Source organism: Prosopis cineraria, unplaced genomic scaffold, assembly GCF_029017545.1.
Source record: "Prosopis cineraria cultivar Desert tree isolate PC_DT_omini unplaced genomic scaffold, ASM2901754v1 PC4, whole genome shotgun sequence".
Taxonomy (NCBI): Eukaryota; Viridiplantae; Streptophyta; class Magnoliopsida; order Fabales; family Fabaceae; genus Prosopis; species Prosopis cineraria.
In genome coordinates this window covers 13526073-13545730 of record NW_026555335.1, presented here as the reverse complement: position 1 = coordinate 13545730, position 19658 = coordinate 13526073, and the positions used below count along the sequence as shown (strand labels likewise).

Genomic DNA, 19658 nt, shown 5'->3' with positions numbered 1-19658 from the left:
CACTTCTCTATCAATATACTCCTTCTGATTCTTATCGGATGACACTTTTAATCATTTTACATATTTTAAAAAGAGTTAGTTTATTTCATATAATAAAAAAATTATATGTACTTTCATTTTTATTTTTGTCTTTAAATAATAATACAATTACATAAACACTTTCACAGTAATTAAAAAATGATAAAATTGAAAAAATGACTTAATTATTATAAGGTATTTTATATTTTGAATAAAAATTATTTTTAAAAGATATCCTATAAATAAAATTGAAGGGAGTACAACTTTATTTTATTCACTTTCAACACATTTATTCCTTTTTCATTTTATTCCTATAACCAAATGGGCCTAAATTAGACGTTTAGTGGTTCAGAATCAAAGTTTTTAATAATTAATTAATGCAGTAGGCCGAATCATTTTTTCCTCCCCAAGAATATTTTTTTAAAAAAATAATAATGAAATGATTCGATCTAAATCGTGACTGAAAAATGAGATCCAATCTGAGTCTGATGGTGAGACATCCAAATTGCTGTGATTCCAAGGAGAGTCATTGTCCTTCAAAACAATAACAGAGGCGCATGAACTGTCAAAACTGCGTTTGTATTTCTTGGAGAGCGACAATTCAATTTAAATTTCTCCCCAACGTCCTTTTCATCGTGCCCTCTCTCTATTTGATAATAATTACACTTTTTTTAAAAAAAAAATTCCTTTTCGCAATATGTTCTTATAAAAACAAAACCACATATTCTTTTCTGGATTAGAAGAAAAAACAAAATAAAAGCAGGATATCTTGGAGCCACCCATTTGACTGTCAGCCTTTTCTTTAGAGAATAAAAAACAGATTTCGATACCTCATACCATATCAACCACTATGACAGTTTTGTTCTTTCTTTCTTTCTTTTTTTTTTTTAATTCTATCATTCGTCTTCAAAAATACTTGATAATGTTACAATCTCTTATCTAAATTAATTTAAAATTTCACTATATGGGATTATTATTACCAGTGATGATTTTATAGAATGTTATAGATACCTCGATGCACTTTAATATAGTTATTTTAATGTAACTGTATTTTAGAATTGAAATTCTAAATCTCAGGATAAGCTATTTTAACTCTATCAATCAATTAAATTAATAACCCTCAATTCCTTTTATACTTTCTCAGCTTAGAAAAAAAAATACATAACAATCAATTCAAATAAAATTTTATTTTTACCCATAATTAAATTTTTTTAATATTTTTATTACATCCTCTCACATTATAAATGACTTCGACTAAGGATAATATTAGAAAAAATTAATTAATATTCCATTAAGTGATCACTTATAATAAGAACCTAGAAGATGCTTTATAATAAAAATTGGGAAAGTATAAGTTTTGTAACGTACATAAAGTACTCATTTAATCTCAATTTATAAGCCATTTTTTGGCAAAATTATGCATTTATTAAATACAATTTCCAATTGCTTCTCTTCTTCTCAATAGGAATGGGGATATGAAATCACTTCACTTCGCTACTTAGAATAATTTTTTTAATCAATCACATAATCTCCTAATCAATTTAAAAACAATTACCAAACCTAACTTTCAATGCACAATTGTAAGGAAGACATCCGAAATAACAGGAACAATAACAAAGCTAGCTCTATTTTTTTTTGTCTGTATATAATGGATAATAAATTAATATTATAGTTAAACGGTATTATTTATAACTTATAAATAAATATAAATTTTATAAATAGTAATGGTACTATTGAAAAATAATTTATATTATTTACGGATACATTTCAAAATAGTATTAATGCATAAGATATGTGGATTTGGGGGGAGGCAACCATGGACACTGATGGAAAAATATGACTATTATTAATTAACTATTTTTTTATTATAATACGAATGTGTGTGTGTGTGTGAAACCCAATTTGGTGAACCTATATGTAATTTACAAAATGTTATTGATAAATTATGTTATTGAGATGACAATTTGTTTTTTTTTTTTGGATTAAAAATATCCCCAATATCATGATAAATTACAAAAAAATGCTATTCCTCCTTATTTTAATATACTACTTTTCGTATATTTCCTCTAATCCTATTTATAAATTATTTGTAATATTTTTATCAAAATTAAAAAAAAATTAAATCTTATTAACTTTATCTTAAAATTTAACAAGTTTTTAACTACACCCCTATTAAATACCTACTCTAAAAATAAAATATTATAGTATTTAATGATCTCACTAATATTGAATAGAAACATAAGAATAAAGTAAACATAATAGTCATTGAGGCGCCCTTTAAACAGGATCAAAACAAATTTTTTTTTTTATTTTATAAATAGGATCTGAGAAGTATGATATAAAATGCTTTCTAGATTTTTTTTAATACTCCATAATATTTTTTACACAATTTATCAAAATCGGATGAATCATTTTTGAATTAATTTTTTTTGGGGGGGGGGGAGCCCTCAAATTGTTGGGAGGAAGGGGGTCATTAATATTATGATATGATTATTAACTTTAATTGATGATAGTTTTAGAAATTTGGAAAATGATTTAACAAAAAAAAATTAACAACAAATTTTAAAATTTTTTCTTAGACTTTCTAATTTAGTTTTAAAAAAATTGCTACTCCTCTTATGCTATTTATAAAGAAGGGAGAGAAGATTAATTTTAATTATATTTATAAAGAACTTTCATTATTTTTTATATTTATCTTTAATTTTTATACTTTTTAAGTATTAAGAAAAATCATTAATATAATTATTTTTGTCTTTATTAAAATGCAGATGTTAACGCTTATTAAATTTTAATATAAATTAATAAGGTTTAATTTTTTTGTTTTTTTGGGGTTGCGGTGAAGTATTTTGAGAGTGACTCACTAATCAAGTAACCATCAAAGCATTGCATTGCATCACGGCATCATCAGTTACTGGTCGTGGATGATGGCTCTGAAATCTGAATGATGATTAAAGGACACCACAAAGAAAAAAGGTTAATAATTGATGGTTACTTGATTAGTGACCTTTTTGCCTTTTGGGTCCTAAGGATTAGTTCCTATTCCAATGATGGTTAAGGCTAACAAACTAAGATATGGCTGCCATTTGTGCTTTGCTTTTCCGTTCCGTCCGATTGTGGGGACAGAACGAGAGACGAGGTGACGGTGCTTCAGCCTCTGCCTTTTGGTTCTTATTTCCCTTTTCAGCTCACCCGCAAGGGTTTTCGAATAAGGTGGCCAGAGTTTTTGGGTTAAGCACAGAGTCATTACAGTTACTGAAGATGAAAAAGGACGAAAGAAAATAAGAAAGAAACCAACTTTGATTGGAGGGTTTCACCATAGTCTTGCTTTGGGTTCCAATTCTAGAAACCCAGTATTTTCACGTGATATATTATATGATAATCTTGCCTGGTAACATTTTCAGCCCTTCAATCAAATATGAACACATGATTCGAGTTGTGATGTTGTGCTTCGTGCGCTCTCTCTTGTGGGATTGTAGTTTCTTGCGAAGAGCCGAGGACTTGGTGCGGCATACTTTGGGCTTACTTCTGCACATCTCGATTCGGTTGTGAGGATCACTTTCTTTGCATTCGGATCTTGGCGTGCTGTGACGAACGTTGCTTCGCTTTCCTCATTATTGTTGGGCTGGTTTTTCCCGGAGTTTAAATAAGATCGAAGGTAAAAAAGTTGGCATTGTAATTGGAAAACCTCTGTTGGACTGTTGCATGCAGGGTTGTTGATGGATGTTTGATTCATCATAGAAGTCTTTCTTCTTCTGTAGCTATATTCATTAGGCACAAAATTGGGAGCTTTCTACTGGAAAAGCTAATACTGTAAAAGGCTAGTGTTAAACTGGCTACTTGGAATGGTATGTTTAAGATATAGGTGACAGGGTGGCGGAAGAATCCTATCAACGAGATAAGATGAGTTCCAGCGTCACCGGAAGCTTGGTCTGCAAAGGAAAGCTCTTGGTTCATATTGCTGAGAATGGTCGCTCTTTTGACTTGGATTGTGATGAAACCGCGCTTGTTGAGGAAATCATGCGAGTTATTGAATCTCTTTCTGGGATTAACTTTAATGATCAAATTGTCCTCTATTTGGATATGAAGCTTGAGTCACAGAGACCGCTTTCTGCGTATAAGCTTCCATGCGATGACGGAGAAGTGTTCATTTTCAATAAAGCAAGACTCCAGAGCAACTCATTGCCTCCTCCACCAGAGCGAGTTGACATTGACGATGTTGTGGCGCCTCCATCACCGTCCTCATCTCATAATCCCCACCCTCTGGATGATGCTTCAGACCCTGCTACGAAGGCCTTACCTTCATATGAGCGGCAATTCAGATATCATTACCAATGTGGTTATGCAATTTTCAGACGTTCAATAATGAAATATGAGCATTGTGAGAGGCTTCTGAGAGAACAGATGGTTCAAGAGAGAGCAGTGGAGGTTGCAAGGGGTAACTTGGATCAGTACTATCGGGTGATTAATCAAAACTATGGGGATTTCATGAAACGTTATATGCAGCAACGCCACATGCATTCTGACCTTGTGGTGAATTTCGGGAGGAATGTTGAAAAACTAAAATCCTGCAAACTTCATCCTGCTTTACAAACTCCTGCCTGCAAATGCTTGATGGATTTTGTGAAGGAAGAGAACCTACAGAAGTCGGTGGAGATTTGTACCAACTCCCACAAGCAGTTTGAGAATAAGGTTTTACAATTTAAGCAGGCATTTAGTGGAGTGAAGCAGAGGGTTGAGGGATTGTTGTCTGTCAAAGATGTCTTGTCCATCAAGAATTTAGAACAAACAATTAATGAACACCAGAAATATATAAATGAGCAGAAGAGTATCATGCAATCTCTCAGGTTAGTTTTGGTTTTATATTGTCCAATTTTATGATTGTGGTTTGTTTGCTCTTACTGTCTACTGCTCTTTATTAGACGGCGAAAAGAAATACATGTATTCTGGCTGCTTGTCAAAAATTGCCAATCTCTCAAATTGGCTTCAGGGTTGCGGGTTCAATTGTCGTTGCTAACAATTGTTTTGATTGGCATTTTTCTCAGGAGACATTAGTCTAACATTTTTAAATGCTCTGGTTCTCATAATTGGGCTGGTGGATCTGATCTATAATCGATTCCTGCAAAGCTCTCAACCATTTCTTGGTCATTTTGATGCTTATCTGGTTGAAAATGCTCTTTTCTAAATTTTGGAACTAAACACTTCAAGTTCACTTGAAGTGAATTGGAATAGAATAATGGTGCTTCTTTCTGGACATCATTTGTCTTCACATGTTTACTGCTGTATTGTTCATTATGTTTTCATTCTATATTACTCTTATTTTCTGAGACACGAATAAACTTAATAAACTGCATTTTTGTTGGGATTTCTGCAGCAAAGACGTTAACACTGTAAAGAAACTGGTGGATGATTGTGTGTCCTGCCAGTTGTCTTCCTCATTTCGTCCTCATGATGCAGTTTCAGCCTTGGGTCCTATGTACTATGTTCATGTCAATGATCACTTGCCTAGGATGCTTACTTGTGATCAGGCTATTTCCAAGCTACTTGACTTTTGCAAGAAGAGGAAGAATGAAATGAACACATTTCTGCACAATTACATGCAAAACATAACTTATGCTTCCTATCTCATCAAAGATCAGAAGCTACAGTTTCCTGCCTTCAAAGAGGCAATGACACGTCAGGATAATTTATTTGTGGACTTGAACTTGTTCTATGGTATTGGCCCTGCATATAGAGCTTGCCTTGCTGAAGTAGTGAGACGAAAGGCTTCTATGAAGCTGTACATGGGCATGGCTGGGCAAATGGCTGAAAGGCTTGCCACAAAGCGGGAAGTTGAGGTCAGAAAACGGGAGGAGTTTCTTAGAGCACACAGTCCATACATACCTGGGGGTGTATTAGAATCTATGGGATTATTTGACATCCCTAACCAATGTGAAGTTAATATAACTCCATTTGATGTTGGTTTGCTTGATATTGACATAGCTGATGTGGACCGTTATGCTCCAGAGTATCTAGCTGGAGTAGCATCTAAGCTGGAGAAGCATGGAAACTTTAAAGTTTCATCTGCTTTGTCTACTGATAGCTCTCACTCAACTGAGGCTGTGGAAATTGCAGCCGGCTCTTGTACAAGGTATTATTCTGAGCATGAGGACCTTCTTGATGGCAGTGAGTTGGTTGAAATTGCTGGAACTAGCAGGTTGGAAGTTGAGAATGCAAAACTAAAAGCTGAGCTTGCTTCTAGAATAGCCTTAATTTGTTCTCTCTATCCTGAGGTAGAGTATGAGTCATTAGATGATGATAGGGTGGATAGTATACTGAAGACTGCTGCAGAGAAGACAACTGAAGCGTTGCAATTGAAAGATGAATATATCAAACATATTGAAACCATGCTTAGGATGAAGCAGAAGCAATGCATCTCATATGAGACACGCATTCGAGAATTGGAGGAGAAATTGTCTGATCCGTATTTTCTGGGCCAGAAGAATTCCAGTGTAAATGATGCAGCTGAATTTGCCCTACGATCTGGGAAGAAAAATGATTGCAAACCAGGATTTGTGAGAGGTGACGTTCACATTCCTTGCTTATCAACTACTGAATCTATGGATGAGATTTCATGCATCTCAAGTCCCTTGGGTGCAAAACTTGGTCCTTTCACAGAACACAGATGGAAAGCTATAGATGGAGTGGATGAAAGCATGTTAGATTCCTCTAGATTACAGAACGAACAGTGGGATTCTCCTATGGTGGAGCTTCATCATGAAGAAAGGCAAGGTGGTAAAAATGATAGGAATGATAAGATAGTAGGACAATTGTATATGTCAATGACAAACAGTTCTACTGCTGAGAGCATGCCTTCACCCCAGGATCTTGAACCATGCAACTCAGCAGTTCCTCCACACTTGGATTCTAAAGTAAGTGGTGATTATTTGTTGGAACTACAATATTCACTTGCAGACAAGACAAGCCAATTAAACAAAACTGAAATGAAGCTTAAATCTGTTATGGAAGAGGTTCCCTTGCTTAGAAGGGAATTGGAAGCAAGTCAGAATCTTCTTGATGAATCCCAGGTAACAATGTGTGTCCAGATGTATATCAATCTAGGGTTACTGTTTTCTGAAAGGAAGTTGCATTATTATCTTGATGTTCAGTGTTTCCCAATCTGACTACTAATTTTATCTCTTTTCCCTATCTCAATGTGATCTGCAATTGTTTCAGTTTCTGTCTATGAAGACGTGAATTTATATGCAGGAATTTCATTGGGAAAGTGTTTTAATATCATCTTGCCAAAAAAGAAATCATTCAGTTCTTTTCTAATTGTATACATTATTAAACATGAATTTCATCAGGAGAAGAGTTTTCTATTATTCTGTAAAAAGCCAAAAACATAAATTACTCATTTCTCTTCCCTTCCCGTGGTGATGCAGGAGAGTACATGAAAAGGGGGAGGAGGAAGGGTAAAAGGGGAGAATCTGTGTGAGAGAAATGTGAGGGGGGGGGGGAGAGAAAGGAGGGAGAAATTTTCAGAAAATACAACTGAACTATCATCCAACGTCTTCATAAAACACTATTATAGGGCTATATAGGGAGCACTAAAATTAAAAATAGATAAAATAAAAGGTAGTAGAAAATACAAATCAAAGAATTTAAAATATTAATTGATAACCCTAATCATAAATGAAATATTATTTCTTATGTTCATCTTAATGCCGAATTTACAAATAATTGACAGGGAAAGATATGATCTGTTCATTCTCCCATGGTTGCAAAAGACATGACTGAGTTTTGAAATGTATTAGTGATAGAAAAATCTGTCTTGGAGCTTTAGGTAGGATGAACTCTACTACTTTAGATTCTCTAGTACATGTTGAATAAGCAACTTGATTGTGATATAGCAGTCAGTTGGTTGATTCTCAACGAAACATTCTGCAACTTGTGGTTTATCTTCAAACTGTTCTTCAAAATCACCATGATCTTCACATCCTGAGTTTACTTCCAATTGCTCTTGAAAATCTATGATTTTATCATCATCATCAATGTTTGATGGGCAATCAAGGAGTTCCACAATGATAACATTGGGCTATTTTGAGATAGCTCTCCTCTTTTGCATTGAAATATTGAAGACGTTCTTCTACCTTTAGGTTTCCCGAGTCATTTCCAATGATTTATCTACTTGGTATATTAGTGGCACTCAGGATTTCCTCAAAACGGTGGTGAACATTTTATCTATCAACCCAAAGCTCTCCTTCAAGATGCTTCAGGCTAGTCGTTGTAGCAATTTTAAAGAGTCAGATTTAGTGAAAGTACTCCCAAATGATTTGAGTTCAACCTCCCAAATTAACTACCATAGGCTATATATTGGTAGCCCAAAATAAGAAAAGAAATGAGAAAGTAGAAAATACAAATAACTCTTGATTTTCTGACGCATTTGGAATAACAAACTCGTTCAGGTATAGCAGTTTAGTTGGTTGAATCTGTATGCGTAATTCTGCAACTCAAGGTTTGTCTCAAAACTTCTGTTCTGTTCAGAACCAGCATGATCTTCACATCTAACTTTACTTCCAACCTTTCTTCAAAATATTCAATGTTTCGATCATCATCAATGTGTAACAAGAAATCAAGGAGTTCAACAATGATAACATTGGCTCTGTAGAGATAGCTTCTACACCATACAAGCAGGTGCACATGGAAAAAGTAAAGTAAAAATATATTTGAAACTGTTTTCGTTTGAAGGAATGGGTGATAGCACAGCAAAATGCAGGTTTTAATCAACAGTTTAAGGTAGCGTTTAGATTGATAGATTTGAATTTGAATTTTATAGTTGAAAGCTTGCATTTCAAATCTTACATTTGAAATCCATGCATTTAAAATCTTTTGTTTGGGTAGTTTTAAAAAATTTCAAATGAAGAAAAGAGATGAACTGAGACTTGAAATGAAAATAAAAAATGGGAAATGAAGAGTTTATTTTTATTTTTCACTTGGCAAGAAATGAAAAAAATACAAGAATCATAATAGTGAAAACTTGCAGAGAATAAGATGTTTGAAGTTATTAGCATTTTACATGATTAGGGAATAAAGGAAATTTGAAATTACAAAGGAATTATAATTTGAAATAAATTTAGATTTGAATCAAATCCAATTTCATAATTTTTGTATATCCAAATGAGAAATTTGGTTCAAATTTAAATCCTCATTAATCCAAACATACTGTAAGTTTGTTGTTCTTTCTAGATTTGGCTACGATGTGAAGGTGAAATGATATGTTGGATTAGCATTTGACATCTAGAACTTGAATAGGGAATGTAAGGCAGCAAGGATGAGTTATATTGTTCATTTTCTTATCCATATGAAAATGCACTATCTTTATTCTGATGTACTTTTCCCCTTTTGCACATCAGATGAATTGCGCTCATTTGGAGAATTGCTTGCATGAGGCAAGGGAGGAAGCTTTAACACAAAAAAGTTCTTCTGACAGAAGAGCCTCAGAATACAGTTCACTGCGTTCATCAGTTCTTAGTATGCGAAGCCTTTTTGAACGACTCAAGAACTGTGTTTACTCTCTTGGTGGTGTTGCTGGTTTTGCTGATTCCTTGCGGGCTTTGGCCCAATCTCTAGCCTAGTAAAATATGCTCCCTCCAACTTTTTATTTTTATTACTATTATTATTATTTATAAAGCCCCTCCTTTCCATAAAAAGGAAATTGCTTTTTTGGGGGTAGGCTGAAACCATATTAAATAACAAACTTCTGCTTGTGAGGATAATTGTGCTTGTGAGTAATTAACTTTATATGAGAACACCAGTAATTTGAATACTGAATATACTCATGAAGTTACAATTTTTATGGTCTAAAAGGTCATCTAGAAGAAACAATTTGATTTTGTAATTCTTAGTTGAATTGACAAATACACTCACTGGTAAGCAGTTCTTATTTTTGGAAAAAAGAAGGGGTGGGGATATTGGAGCCCACCCAACACACCTGACATCAGAAAGTGTTCCTTTCAGGAATTTGTATAAGATGCTTCACAGTGATATCTTCTTTTTATTTATGAATTGTAACAAGATGATGATTCTGATACTATCCTCTACTTCAGTTCTGCAAATGACAGTGAAGATGATGATACTGCTGAGCTCCGAAAATGCATCCGTGTTTTAGCTGATAAAGTTGGTATTTTGTTGAGGCACCATGAAGAGCTAATTGTCAAGCATCCAAAAGTTGAAGCTACTAATGAAAAGCTTAGGAAGGAATTGGAAGATAAAGCAAATCAGGTCAAAGCTTTATGCAATAAGCACCAACAGGAGAAGCAGGTAACATATCGTCCTCATGTTACTGACGGTTCTAGGTTGGTTTCATGTATATTAAGTTTTTGAAAGTATGTGATACTGACTGTAGTCGGTAAACGATCTTTTTGAAGACTGCATAAAGAATCCCATATCTATTGATAGTTTTAGGTCTGGAGTCTGTGTCTTTTTGGAAATTCCAAATTTTGAACTGAGCTGATATAAATATGTGGCAGGAAAATCAACTAACTAGAAAATATGATCTGCTTGTGATTTTGCTTCAGGCAAACAAAGAAAAGATTTCTTTTGGTCGCCTGGAAGTTCATGAGATTGCTGCCTTTGTCCTCAATGCATCAGGACAATATCAGGCAATTACAAGGGATTGCTCAAACTACTACTTATCTACTGAATGTGTGGCCCTGTTTGCCGACCACCTTCCTAGCCGACCCAACTACATCATTGGACAGATTGTTCATATTGAACACGAAGTTGTGAAGGCCACGCCTCCAACTTCCCCTCGGCCTGAGCGTGCTAGGGCAGATCAACTGATCTCTGACATGGGAACTGATCGGTTGACCTTGAATTCAGGATCAGCTTCAAACCCATATAGTCTCCCGGTAGGCTGTGACTATTTCGTAGTGACAGTAGCAATGTTGCCTGATAGAACCATTCATTCACCATCTTCCTGATCCTGCACATGATCCTGGGTAGATATGGATGGGACGTGAGGGAAGTAATCAATTGTATATAAAGTCGTTATTTCAAGTTGGAATTCTCTTTGTGTAAGCTGAACTTGTTAACCATTTGTACATATGATGATCCATTGTTTTAGTTGGCCCCTTTACATATTTCTATCCTCTCTCTGAATATTATTACTTGGCACTTGGTTGTCCATTCGGTATCTTGAGCTTTCAATTTGGAGCTGGTGAACAAATGTTTTTACTTTACTGATGCAACTGATTTAGATAGTCGTTTAGCCTTTGTAATTTACATCCCCTCTATTTGTTATCGATGTTTAGGAATCTGTCGCGATTATTGAGCAAGACTAGTAGTTCACGATTCAGTGATGTAACTGGAATCTGATTGTAATTGGATCTAAGCTTGGCTTGGATAAGGAGGTAAATGTCTAATTTATCAGAACATACAATCTCCCATTCAAGCCGTTTAAACTGAATTCCAGAGGGTACAAAGGTCAATGACTGAAGCGGTGCCAAAGTTAAATCTACACCCCCGCCCCTTTTTTTTTCCTTTGGAACATAAGACTTGAGTGTCAATGGTTGGGATTTTAAATTAATTCCCTAGTCCTTGGCATTGGCTTCTCACCATGCAAACATTTAATCTTAAGGCTTTGGATATCCTAGGAACCTCCTCAAGTTACCGGACCAAACAAAATTTAGTTACTGATATCTTCGGCTAGCAAATTGGATTGTGATTGTTACACTCGCACTCTCCGATTGACGGAGAGTTGTGCAGGCTTTTGAAGAGTAACTCTTTATGGCACAAGAAAATTAGTCTAATTACCAATACGAAGTTCCTGTACAACATTAGATGCGATTGTTATCGACAACAATCTATCAATTAACATGCTATAAGCGACCTAAAACGAGGTGAACGAATTGGAGCCACAATCTGAGATTTGAAAGTAAATTTCTTAAGAGAGGGAAGGGCTTTGGGTGAATATTTTTGCTACAAATTTTCTAATCTTCGTCCCTGTACTCTAGCTAAATGGAGACGAATTATTCAATCAAGAATCAACACAATAAGATTCAAGTCACGAATTACTCAAGTATTGAACTAATATTAGATGACACATGATTTACATACCAACATACAACCTTCCACAAGCAAGGGTAGGGGAAAAAATAGAGCTAAGCATCTACTCGACAACTTTTTACATGGAATCGCCAGGATTCTTCATTAAAACATGTTTTCCAAATCCTAGCGACTTCCAAGGGAGAAATTAAACAAGCATGTCTCATATTTTCTACATAGCTGCTAGCTAGCATCTGCTATGTAGTTCAAGCCTCGCCCCTTTTGAAATGCCAAACTGGACAAATTTATCTGGGTTGACTGCAATCACTGTCCTCTTCTGATATATTAAACAAGAACTTTGGAAGAGATGCTATTCGAGGGAGATGGAGAAGCAAATCTCCAAATGAGTCTTTCCTGGACATACCTGGAGCTTGCTTGCCCCCAGAAACATCCTTTGTGTCCTCTTCAGCAACCTTGGCATCAGTTCTATTTTTGTTGTCTTGCATCAATCCAAGATTATGATTCAGATTAAGATTTTCATCAGGTTCTACAGCAGTACATCCCTCAGTACTATGTGAATTTTGCACAGTCGCAGGATCCTGCAGAAGACAACAGAGAGAATTGACCCTAGACATGAGCGATTTTTCATCAGACGCTGCTGCAACCTGAATGTCACTGAGTAGGTACTGTGAAATGTCCTCCAGCATCGCCCGTAATTCAGATCCACCAGAAGGTGGATTCCCAGAGTTTAATTGCTCAGAAAGACAATGTTCAATGTGGCTCATAAAATCACTCACGGACATTGAAGGGTGGAGCCCAGGCACTTTAATCTGATCCCAATTTCTTGGACCCTTGGACTCGGTTTCAGAACATCCACTACCTTCAGTTAAGATAGTCCATAACCAAAATGAAGAGATAAATAAACTAACTCATACTAAAAGCAAATGTAAAAACAATAAATAGCTATAAATAATAAACTTTTGTCAAAAGACAGAGATGCACTCAAGCATGAAAAGTCCAGCACCAACTACTGAAGATGCTGTGAACCAAAAATTCACCCTCTCTAATGGAAAATGAGCAGATAGATGAACAAATCAATAAGGACACCTGCCAGGGAAGTCAAACAAGAGCCAAATTCCTAATGTACCTGAACTGGGGGAAGGTGCTTCTCGGGACCGGCTATCCAAGGTTATGCAAGAAGGATCACTGATTTCAATATTAAATGATGATGACTGGGAAGCATGAGGTGACCCTATGCCCTGCACACAAGATGATGCACGTACTTTATCATTGACTTGATCGAGACAATGATCCTTGGATTCATCTGGGTTGACAAAAGCAGATGGTCTTGTATCAAAATATGGTGAATCCAAAATTATTGCTGGCTGCTGGCTTAGGAAATGAAGTCGCGCATCGCACTGGATAAGCTTTTCAAAATGCTTGTTCAGCAGTCCTTGTGGGCATTGCAGAAAATGCTGCCTACAGAACAACAAAAGAGTATTCTCAAAACATCTCAAAAACCAATGTGCACACGCGCGCAAGAGGATGGGACTAAACCTGCTGTACAATCCTACTGCAAATAAAAATGAAGCGCCTAACAAAATTATTTTACAATTAAAACCACTACTAGCCACAAATATTGTCAAGCGTACATAGAGTAATGAAAACAATTCAAATGATCTTTTAGAATGGTTCTTTTGAGTGTCTGTTGAATGCCATAATTATCTTTCCAAAATTACAAAATTATTTCATTTTTTGTATGGGATCAATTCATGACAGCTAAGTCAGCATCTATGAAACAGATGACAACATTGTTGGGAGAAAAAAAGGACCTGTATTTGCTAGCTTGTCCATCAGTAAAATCTGCAGTGGCCTGCCATAGAGTATGCTTTCTAGGCTGTGGATTAGTCTCCTTGAAGAAAAGAGGCTGCCGAGCCAGCTGAAAATAACTCCAAAGTTCAAACCATTACTCAGAAAGATACCCAATTTCAAAGAACCATGCTAAGGCATAATATAGAGGAAAATAGGGCAATCACTTACCACGACAGACAATATACTGGGTCCATTGTCCGGGAAATTTGCATTGAGTGCCATAATATCTGACCATTGAATTTCTATCTTACTCTTTAGGCCACCTTCGAGGACCTCCCAAACAAGCTTATGTTTTGCAAAGTAACACTTTGCTACCAAGTCACCCTCATATTTAGATTTATACTGCATGAAAAATAGCTTTCAACCATGCTGAATTTGATAACAAACTAGATTTCCCAAACAAACAGTAACTTGAATCTTGAATATACCTCCCAAGAGCCAATTCTTAAAAGTGAAGCTGGAAATTTGAAGCCTTAAGCTTGTCGCCGGCAACTGATGCGTAAGCACCTCTGCTCTCCTTTTTCATGTCAGAGTTTAAGTTTTTATCTTGTGTGTTTGAAGGAGTTGTACTCCCTTGCGAAAGCTTCATTTGAATCAAATCTAACAGTGAAGGGCTCTTCCTTAGACGCAGCCCCAAGGGGCTAGGCTCATCAAGTATATTGTATTGCAAAGGCGGATTGTTGTACATATCTGTTGAAATACTCCATTGCTAACCAATGGGATAGACAACGCAATATATGAAAATATTAAAGACAGAACATCTTAAACTTGTAGACTATTTTATAGCCATATAGGAAAACAAAGCCAAAAAGATAAATAAATAACGAGAACTTTTCATCAGGTTAGAAACCTAAGGGAATGATCTATAATCTCAGCTTCTTAAATATTCACTGGACCTCTCAAACTGTTGGCAACATCTCAACTATAAAGGTTATGTTTGAGGGGGAGCTCCCCCTCCCAATTCTGCTGCTGCAAAACGTCATTTTTTTTTTTTGGGAGGGACGCTCCCCCAAAGCCAACACACTCAAAGTCTGGTCTGGATTTAACATCACATATCCAAAACCATCAGTCACGCATACTGGCATGCATATGAATTTGTGAGTGAAAATTGTTAATATATATATATATGTCACGATGGAATTTGTTCCACATATTACGTTATAACATTGTTAAAATCTGCCAATCTGATCCGGCAGATAAAAGGTTATGGAAATATATCAAGTACCACGTGATACGTAAATATTTAGAAGTTGCGTCCATGCGTCATACACTAAGGAATGGATATCTAAAGCATGCATATCAATCTTCCCATCACAATTGCAATAAATAAGTTAGGCAACAAATGTGGACATATAAAACATGCCACCATTACAATTTGGAATCTGCAATTCCTGACTATAATGTGGAAAAATAAATAAGTTAGATCAAGTTTTATGTCACCAATGATAAGCTTTTGAATGCGTTGATTCAAAAAAAAAAAATCATTGCTGAAGGATCACTTTGCTTGACTAGTTTTTTTTTTTCTTTTCAAAAAAAAAATTGAAGCAATATGGATAGCAAGTGCGAAGACAACAAATGTACCAGGAAAAGAGTGAAGTACTAAAAACACAATACCGCATTTTGAATAAACCTTATAACACCCGTTGAGGATGAGATTTAGACAAGAATCCTAATTTTCACCTCCTTACACTCTGGGATATCCCTTAAACGAAATCAAGAAATGACCCTTGACCACATATGTCATCATCCAGATGTTGATCAGAATTGCAAAGCTCTTCCAGTAACCAAACAACCCTAACCAACAGATTGCTTACCTCTTGAGAATCCGAGGAAGGCCTACAACGCTTGTTCAGAGGTCCATGCTCTTCTTCCAGCGGGTCCTCGATCTCCAACTTCACCGGCACCTTGTCACAGACGGCCGGCTTCTTTTCAAGCTCCGAACAGAGATTCCCGGAATTCATCAGCTGAACCATCAACTTTTTCGGGCCAACAACTTTTGAAGAATAGAGCATGCAACGATTCAAATGAATCCAAAATCCGGAGCAAGATCCAATGGAAGGAGCTGTGATCGAGAAGACGGAGATTTCGAAAACCCTAGAACAAAGAAAAGGCTCTTGGGAAAATTGCCTGAAGGTGCTGAGAAAGATGGCTGATGGCATATAAGTGCATGCACGTGAGGAGGCCGCGCGTGCGACTCTGACCGAGGACAACTGAGTGAATAGACCAAAACACCCTTGAGATTGTGGTTTGAAAGCCGTTGGAGAAGGTGCATTGAATTTGGCTGGTTTTGTCATTTGGGCGCAGGTTCTTTGAACAGTATTCTAAATGCAAATTTGGATATATGTGGGACCAGTGTTTCGCTTTACATGACGGCGTTTTTGATTGAGCGAGAAACGTGGAGGAAGATCACGCGGTTGCTTAACAGATATGATTGCTCATGTTTCCACGTCACTTTCGCCACGAACCAACAACTGGGCAAACGAATTTCGAAGGGTTTCCTCACTTGTTTTTAAGCAACGGCAAAACTGAGCGGTCAATTATTCGAAAAAAATAAAAATAAAAAAAAGCACTGACCAGTCATTAAACAATTCATTCACGGCAATAATCAAAAGTGTGTGCAACGTTCGTCAAACTAGTCATAAATATAATATTTTATAAGAAAATTAAATATAAGGCTAATGAAGCATGCCCTTACAAAGTTTTAAAAAGACAATCATGTCTTTTAAAACTTAAATATAATTTAAAATTAAAATATACAGATAATATTATCCTTCATTATAATGTATGATCAATTTAACTATTTATAAAAAGTTGAAATAGTAATTATAAATTATAGATGAAATAATTATAAATAATTAGTATTAAACTTTGTTAGTAATTCATGATTGATTTAACTATTAAACATATGAAATTACAATTATAAAATATTAAAGTAATAATTGTAAATTGTTGATGAAATAATTGTAAACAATTAATGTTAAACTTTATTATTAACACATAATCAATCAATTTAACTATTAGATATATTAAGTTATAATTATAAAATGTTGAAATAATAGTTATAAATTACTGATGAAGTTGTTGTTAATTATTTTGTTGATGTAATTTTTTTATAGACGTTATTGTCTTTGCATCTTTTATTTCAAATTACATTCGGGGGAACTTGGATATGATTTTTAAATTTTGCTACACTTATTTATAAATAAATATACTCCATAAACCTATAAATAATGTTCCCATATTTTATTGAGTCAATCAAGAAAATAGTTAAATAATTTACTGATTTAATTGAATTGGCCTATTTTTTTTTTTTTTTACCGACAACTTTGAGATTAATCTCTTGATAGATTTGAGCACTATTTAAGAGGTTGATCTCTTCTAAGCAATGCTATCTATATACCCCCTCTAAGAATCAAACTACGAAATGATACTTTAGGAACTCACACCGCTACCGTCTATGCTATACTCACTTGGTAGATTGGCCTCATTTTTAATACTATATTTTTTTTTCATGTTTATACATTTCCTCTATTTCTAAATATAAGAAAAAATAACCAACTTAAATTGTTTAAAAATTTTGGTCAAGTATAATAATTGTGTTTGAAAATAAAAAATTAGGCTAAAATACCATTGTACTTAATCAAATAGTTTGAAAATATGATTAAGTTATTAATTTTATCTGAAAATATAATACATTTTTAATTTTATCTCTATTTAAATGAAAAATTTTTAAATTTGTATTACATTTTCTCTCATAGTTATGATTTTAAATATGGACGATATGGAAAAAATATAATTAATACCCAACTAAGTACCTTATATTACTTACTAAAGAATTCCTCTAAAAAAATACCCTATAATAAATACAGGAAGGAATACATATTACTACTTAAATTCTATACAAGACAAAAATTGTCTCCTCTTTTCATCATCCATCGACAAGCAATAATCAAGGTTATTGATTCCAAGGTAACTAATTTTTTTTGGGGATTTGATCATGACTCAAAAAGAATGCATTTGGCTAAGAAATATTTCCTCTTTCCTCCCATCTCTAAAGGTGGACTTGGTATTTGATCATCTCATCAAATGAATTTGGCTTTGTTAGCCAAACAAATTTGGAGGATTTTATTCTCTCAGCCATACTCCTTGCTTGGTAACACTCTTAGTATAAATATATATTAATCTCTCTAGTCACACTAAATTAAACTAATAAAAACCTTATAGTGTGTCATGGTTTTGGAAGGGTGTCTTAGACTCTTAGGACATTATTCTTAAAAATATGAAATGGCAAATAGGTTCTAGAGTTAATATTTTGATTGATCATGGGCTTTGGTGGAAATTGATTAATTGTAATTTGCTTAATAGGTTCGATATCAGCTTAGTGTCTGATCTCATGATACACAAAAACTCACCTTGTTCTTCCTTTACCTAAAATAGAGATATGATTCAACAAATCTATAGGCCTTAGGATGCTTAAACCATTCTCAAAACTCTTTTTTTTCTTGCTTTCTTTGGATGATAAACTAATTTGGTCACTAAGTTCTAATGGCTCTTATTCTATTAAAGATGGTTTCTTTTCCATCTGTAGGTATGAAACTTCTATCTCTAATGATTCCTTTTGGAATTTTCTATGGAAAATTAAGTTTCCACATAAGCACCTCCTGTTCGTATGGAAATTGATCCATTCAACAATTCCAATTAGAGACATTCTTCAAAAGCATCATTTGGATGCACAATCTCAATATGTGTTTGGATGTCCAAATTCTAAATCATTGATACATCTGTTTGATAATTGTAATTATACTAGACCTATATGGTTTGGTGATTTGTCTATCCACTCCTTAGATTTTGAGGTTGTTGGATTGTTTAACTAGATTGTTTCTATGTTGTCTCACTTATACAAGGATGGGCTTGATTTTCAGTTGAGAGTTATTATTATACTTCTCAATCTGATTTGGCAAAAGAGGAATCTTACATTTTATAATGGAATTATCCATCAACCTATTCAAGTATTGCTGAAATTTCATAGTCAATGCCACTATATTTTTTTATATGTCATTGGTATGGTATAAAGTGACAAAAGTAGTTCATCATGTATTTTCAACCCTTCTAGTTGTGCTTGGAATTGTCATCTAGTTGTTCCTCTACTTTGGAATTAAAATGCTAGCATGATCAAGATTAAAAGAGGAAGTAGTATTTGCTATACTACTTTCTCATATATCAACTTAAAACCTATCATGAGCTTTACTTAAATGTGCTCTTTATTCATTGAACATAACTCCTTTTTGTCTTGCTTTAGAGCCTTATTGATATGGATTAAGCATAGGACAGATCAAAGGTTCACTAATCGTTGTGGTTTTTCTCTGGTCTACTACAAAAAGAAGCTTTATAATTGTCTCTTGCAAAAACATCATTCTGTCTGGTCTTTGGTAATTGACATTAGTTTATTGCTCGAGAATCTTGGTGCTGTTTACTTTAATATTTCCCAAGGCAAATCTTGTTTTCTTTACCCCTTTAACTTTATGGTTCTTCAAACTTATGTTATGTAAGCTACCTTCATGTCATTTAATTGATCTTTATATAAGAAAAAAAGGGAAAATTACAACCAAGGACTGCTGGAGGATTTTATTTACTGACAAGTATAAAATAATTATGAAATTGTGCTAACGGATCAAAACGTAATTAATTTTTAGTGTGAAAAGACAAAACTGTCCCTCAATTTTTTTAAAAAAACTGCTTAGTCA

General features: G+C 34.6%; 1 protein-coding gene and 1 pseudogene across 1 annotated transcript; one reads left to right on the top strand and one right to left on the bottom strand.

Moving 5' to 3' along the window:
• Positions 1 to 3247: 3247 nt before the first annotated feature.
• On the top strand, positions 3248 to 11134 carry LOC129308743 (autophagy-related protein 11-like). Its single transcript, XM_054950080.1, has 5 exons — positions 3248 to 4862; positions 5390 to 7082; positions 9411 to 9631; positions 10104 to 10317; positions 10575 to 11134. Exons 1-5 carry the CDS (start codon positions 3919 to 3921, stop codon positions 10977 to 10979), a joined length of 3477 nt encoding a protein of 1158 aa, XP_054806055.1. The 5' UTR covers positions 3248 to 3918; the 3' UTR covers positions 10980 to 11134.
• A 921-nt stretch (positions 11135 to 12055) lies between these two features.
• Positions 12056 to 16088, bottom strand: LOC129307783 (uncharacterized; annotated as a pseudogene).
• Positions 16089 to 19658: the final 3570 nt, after the last annotated feature.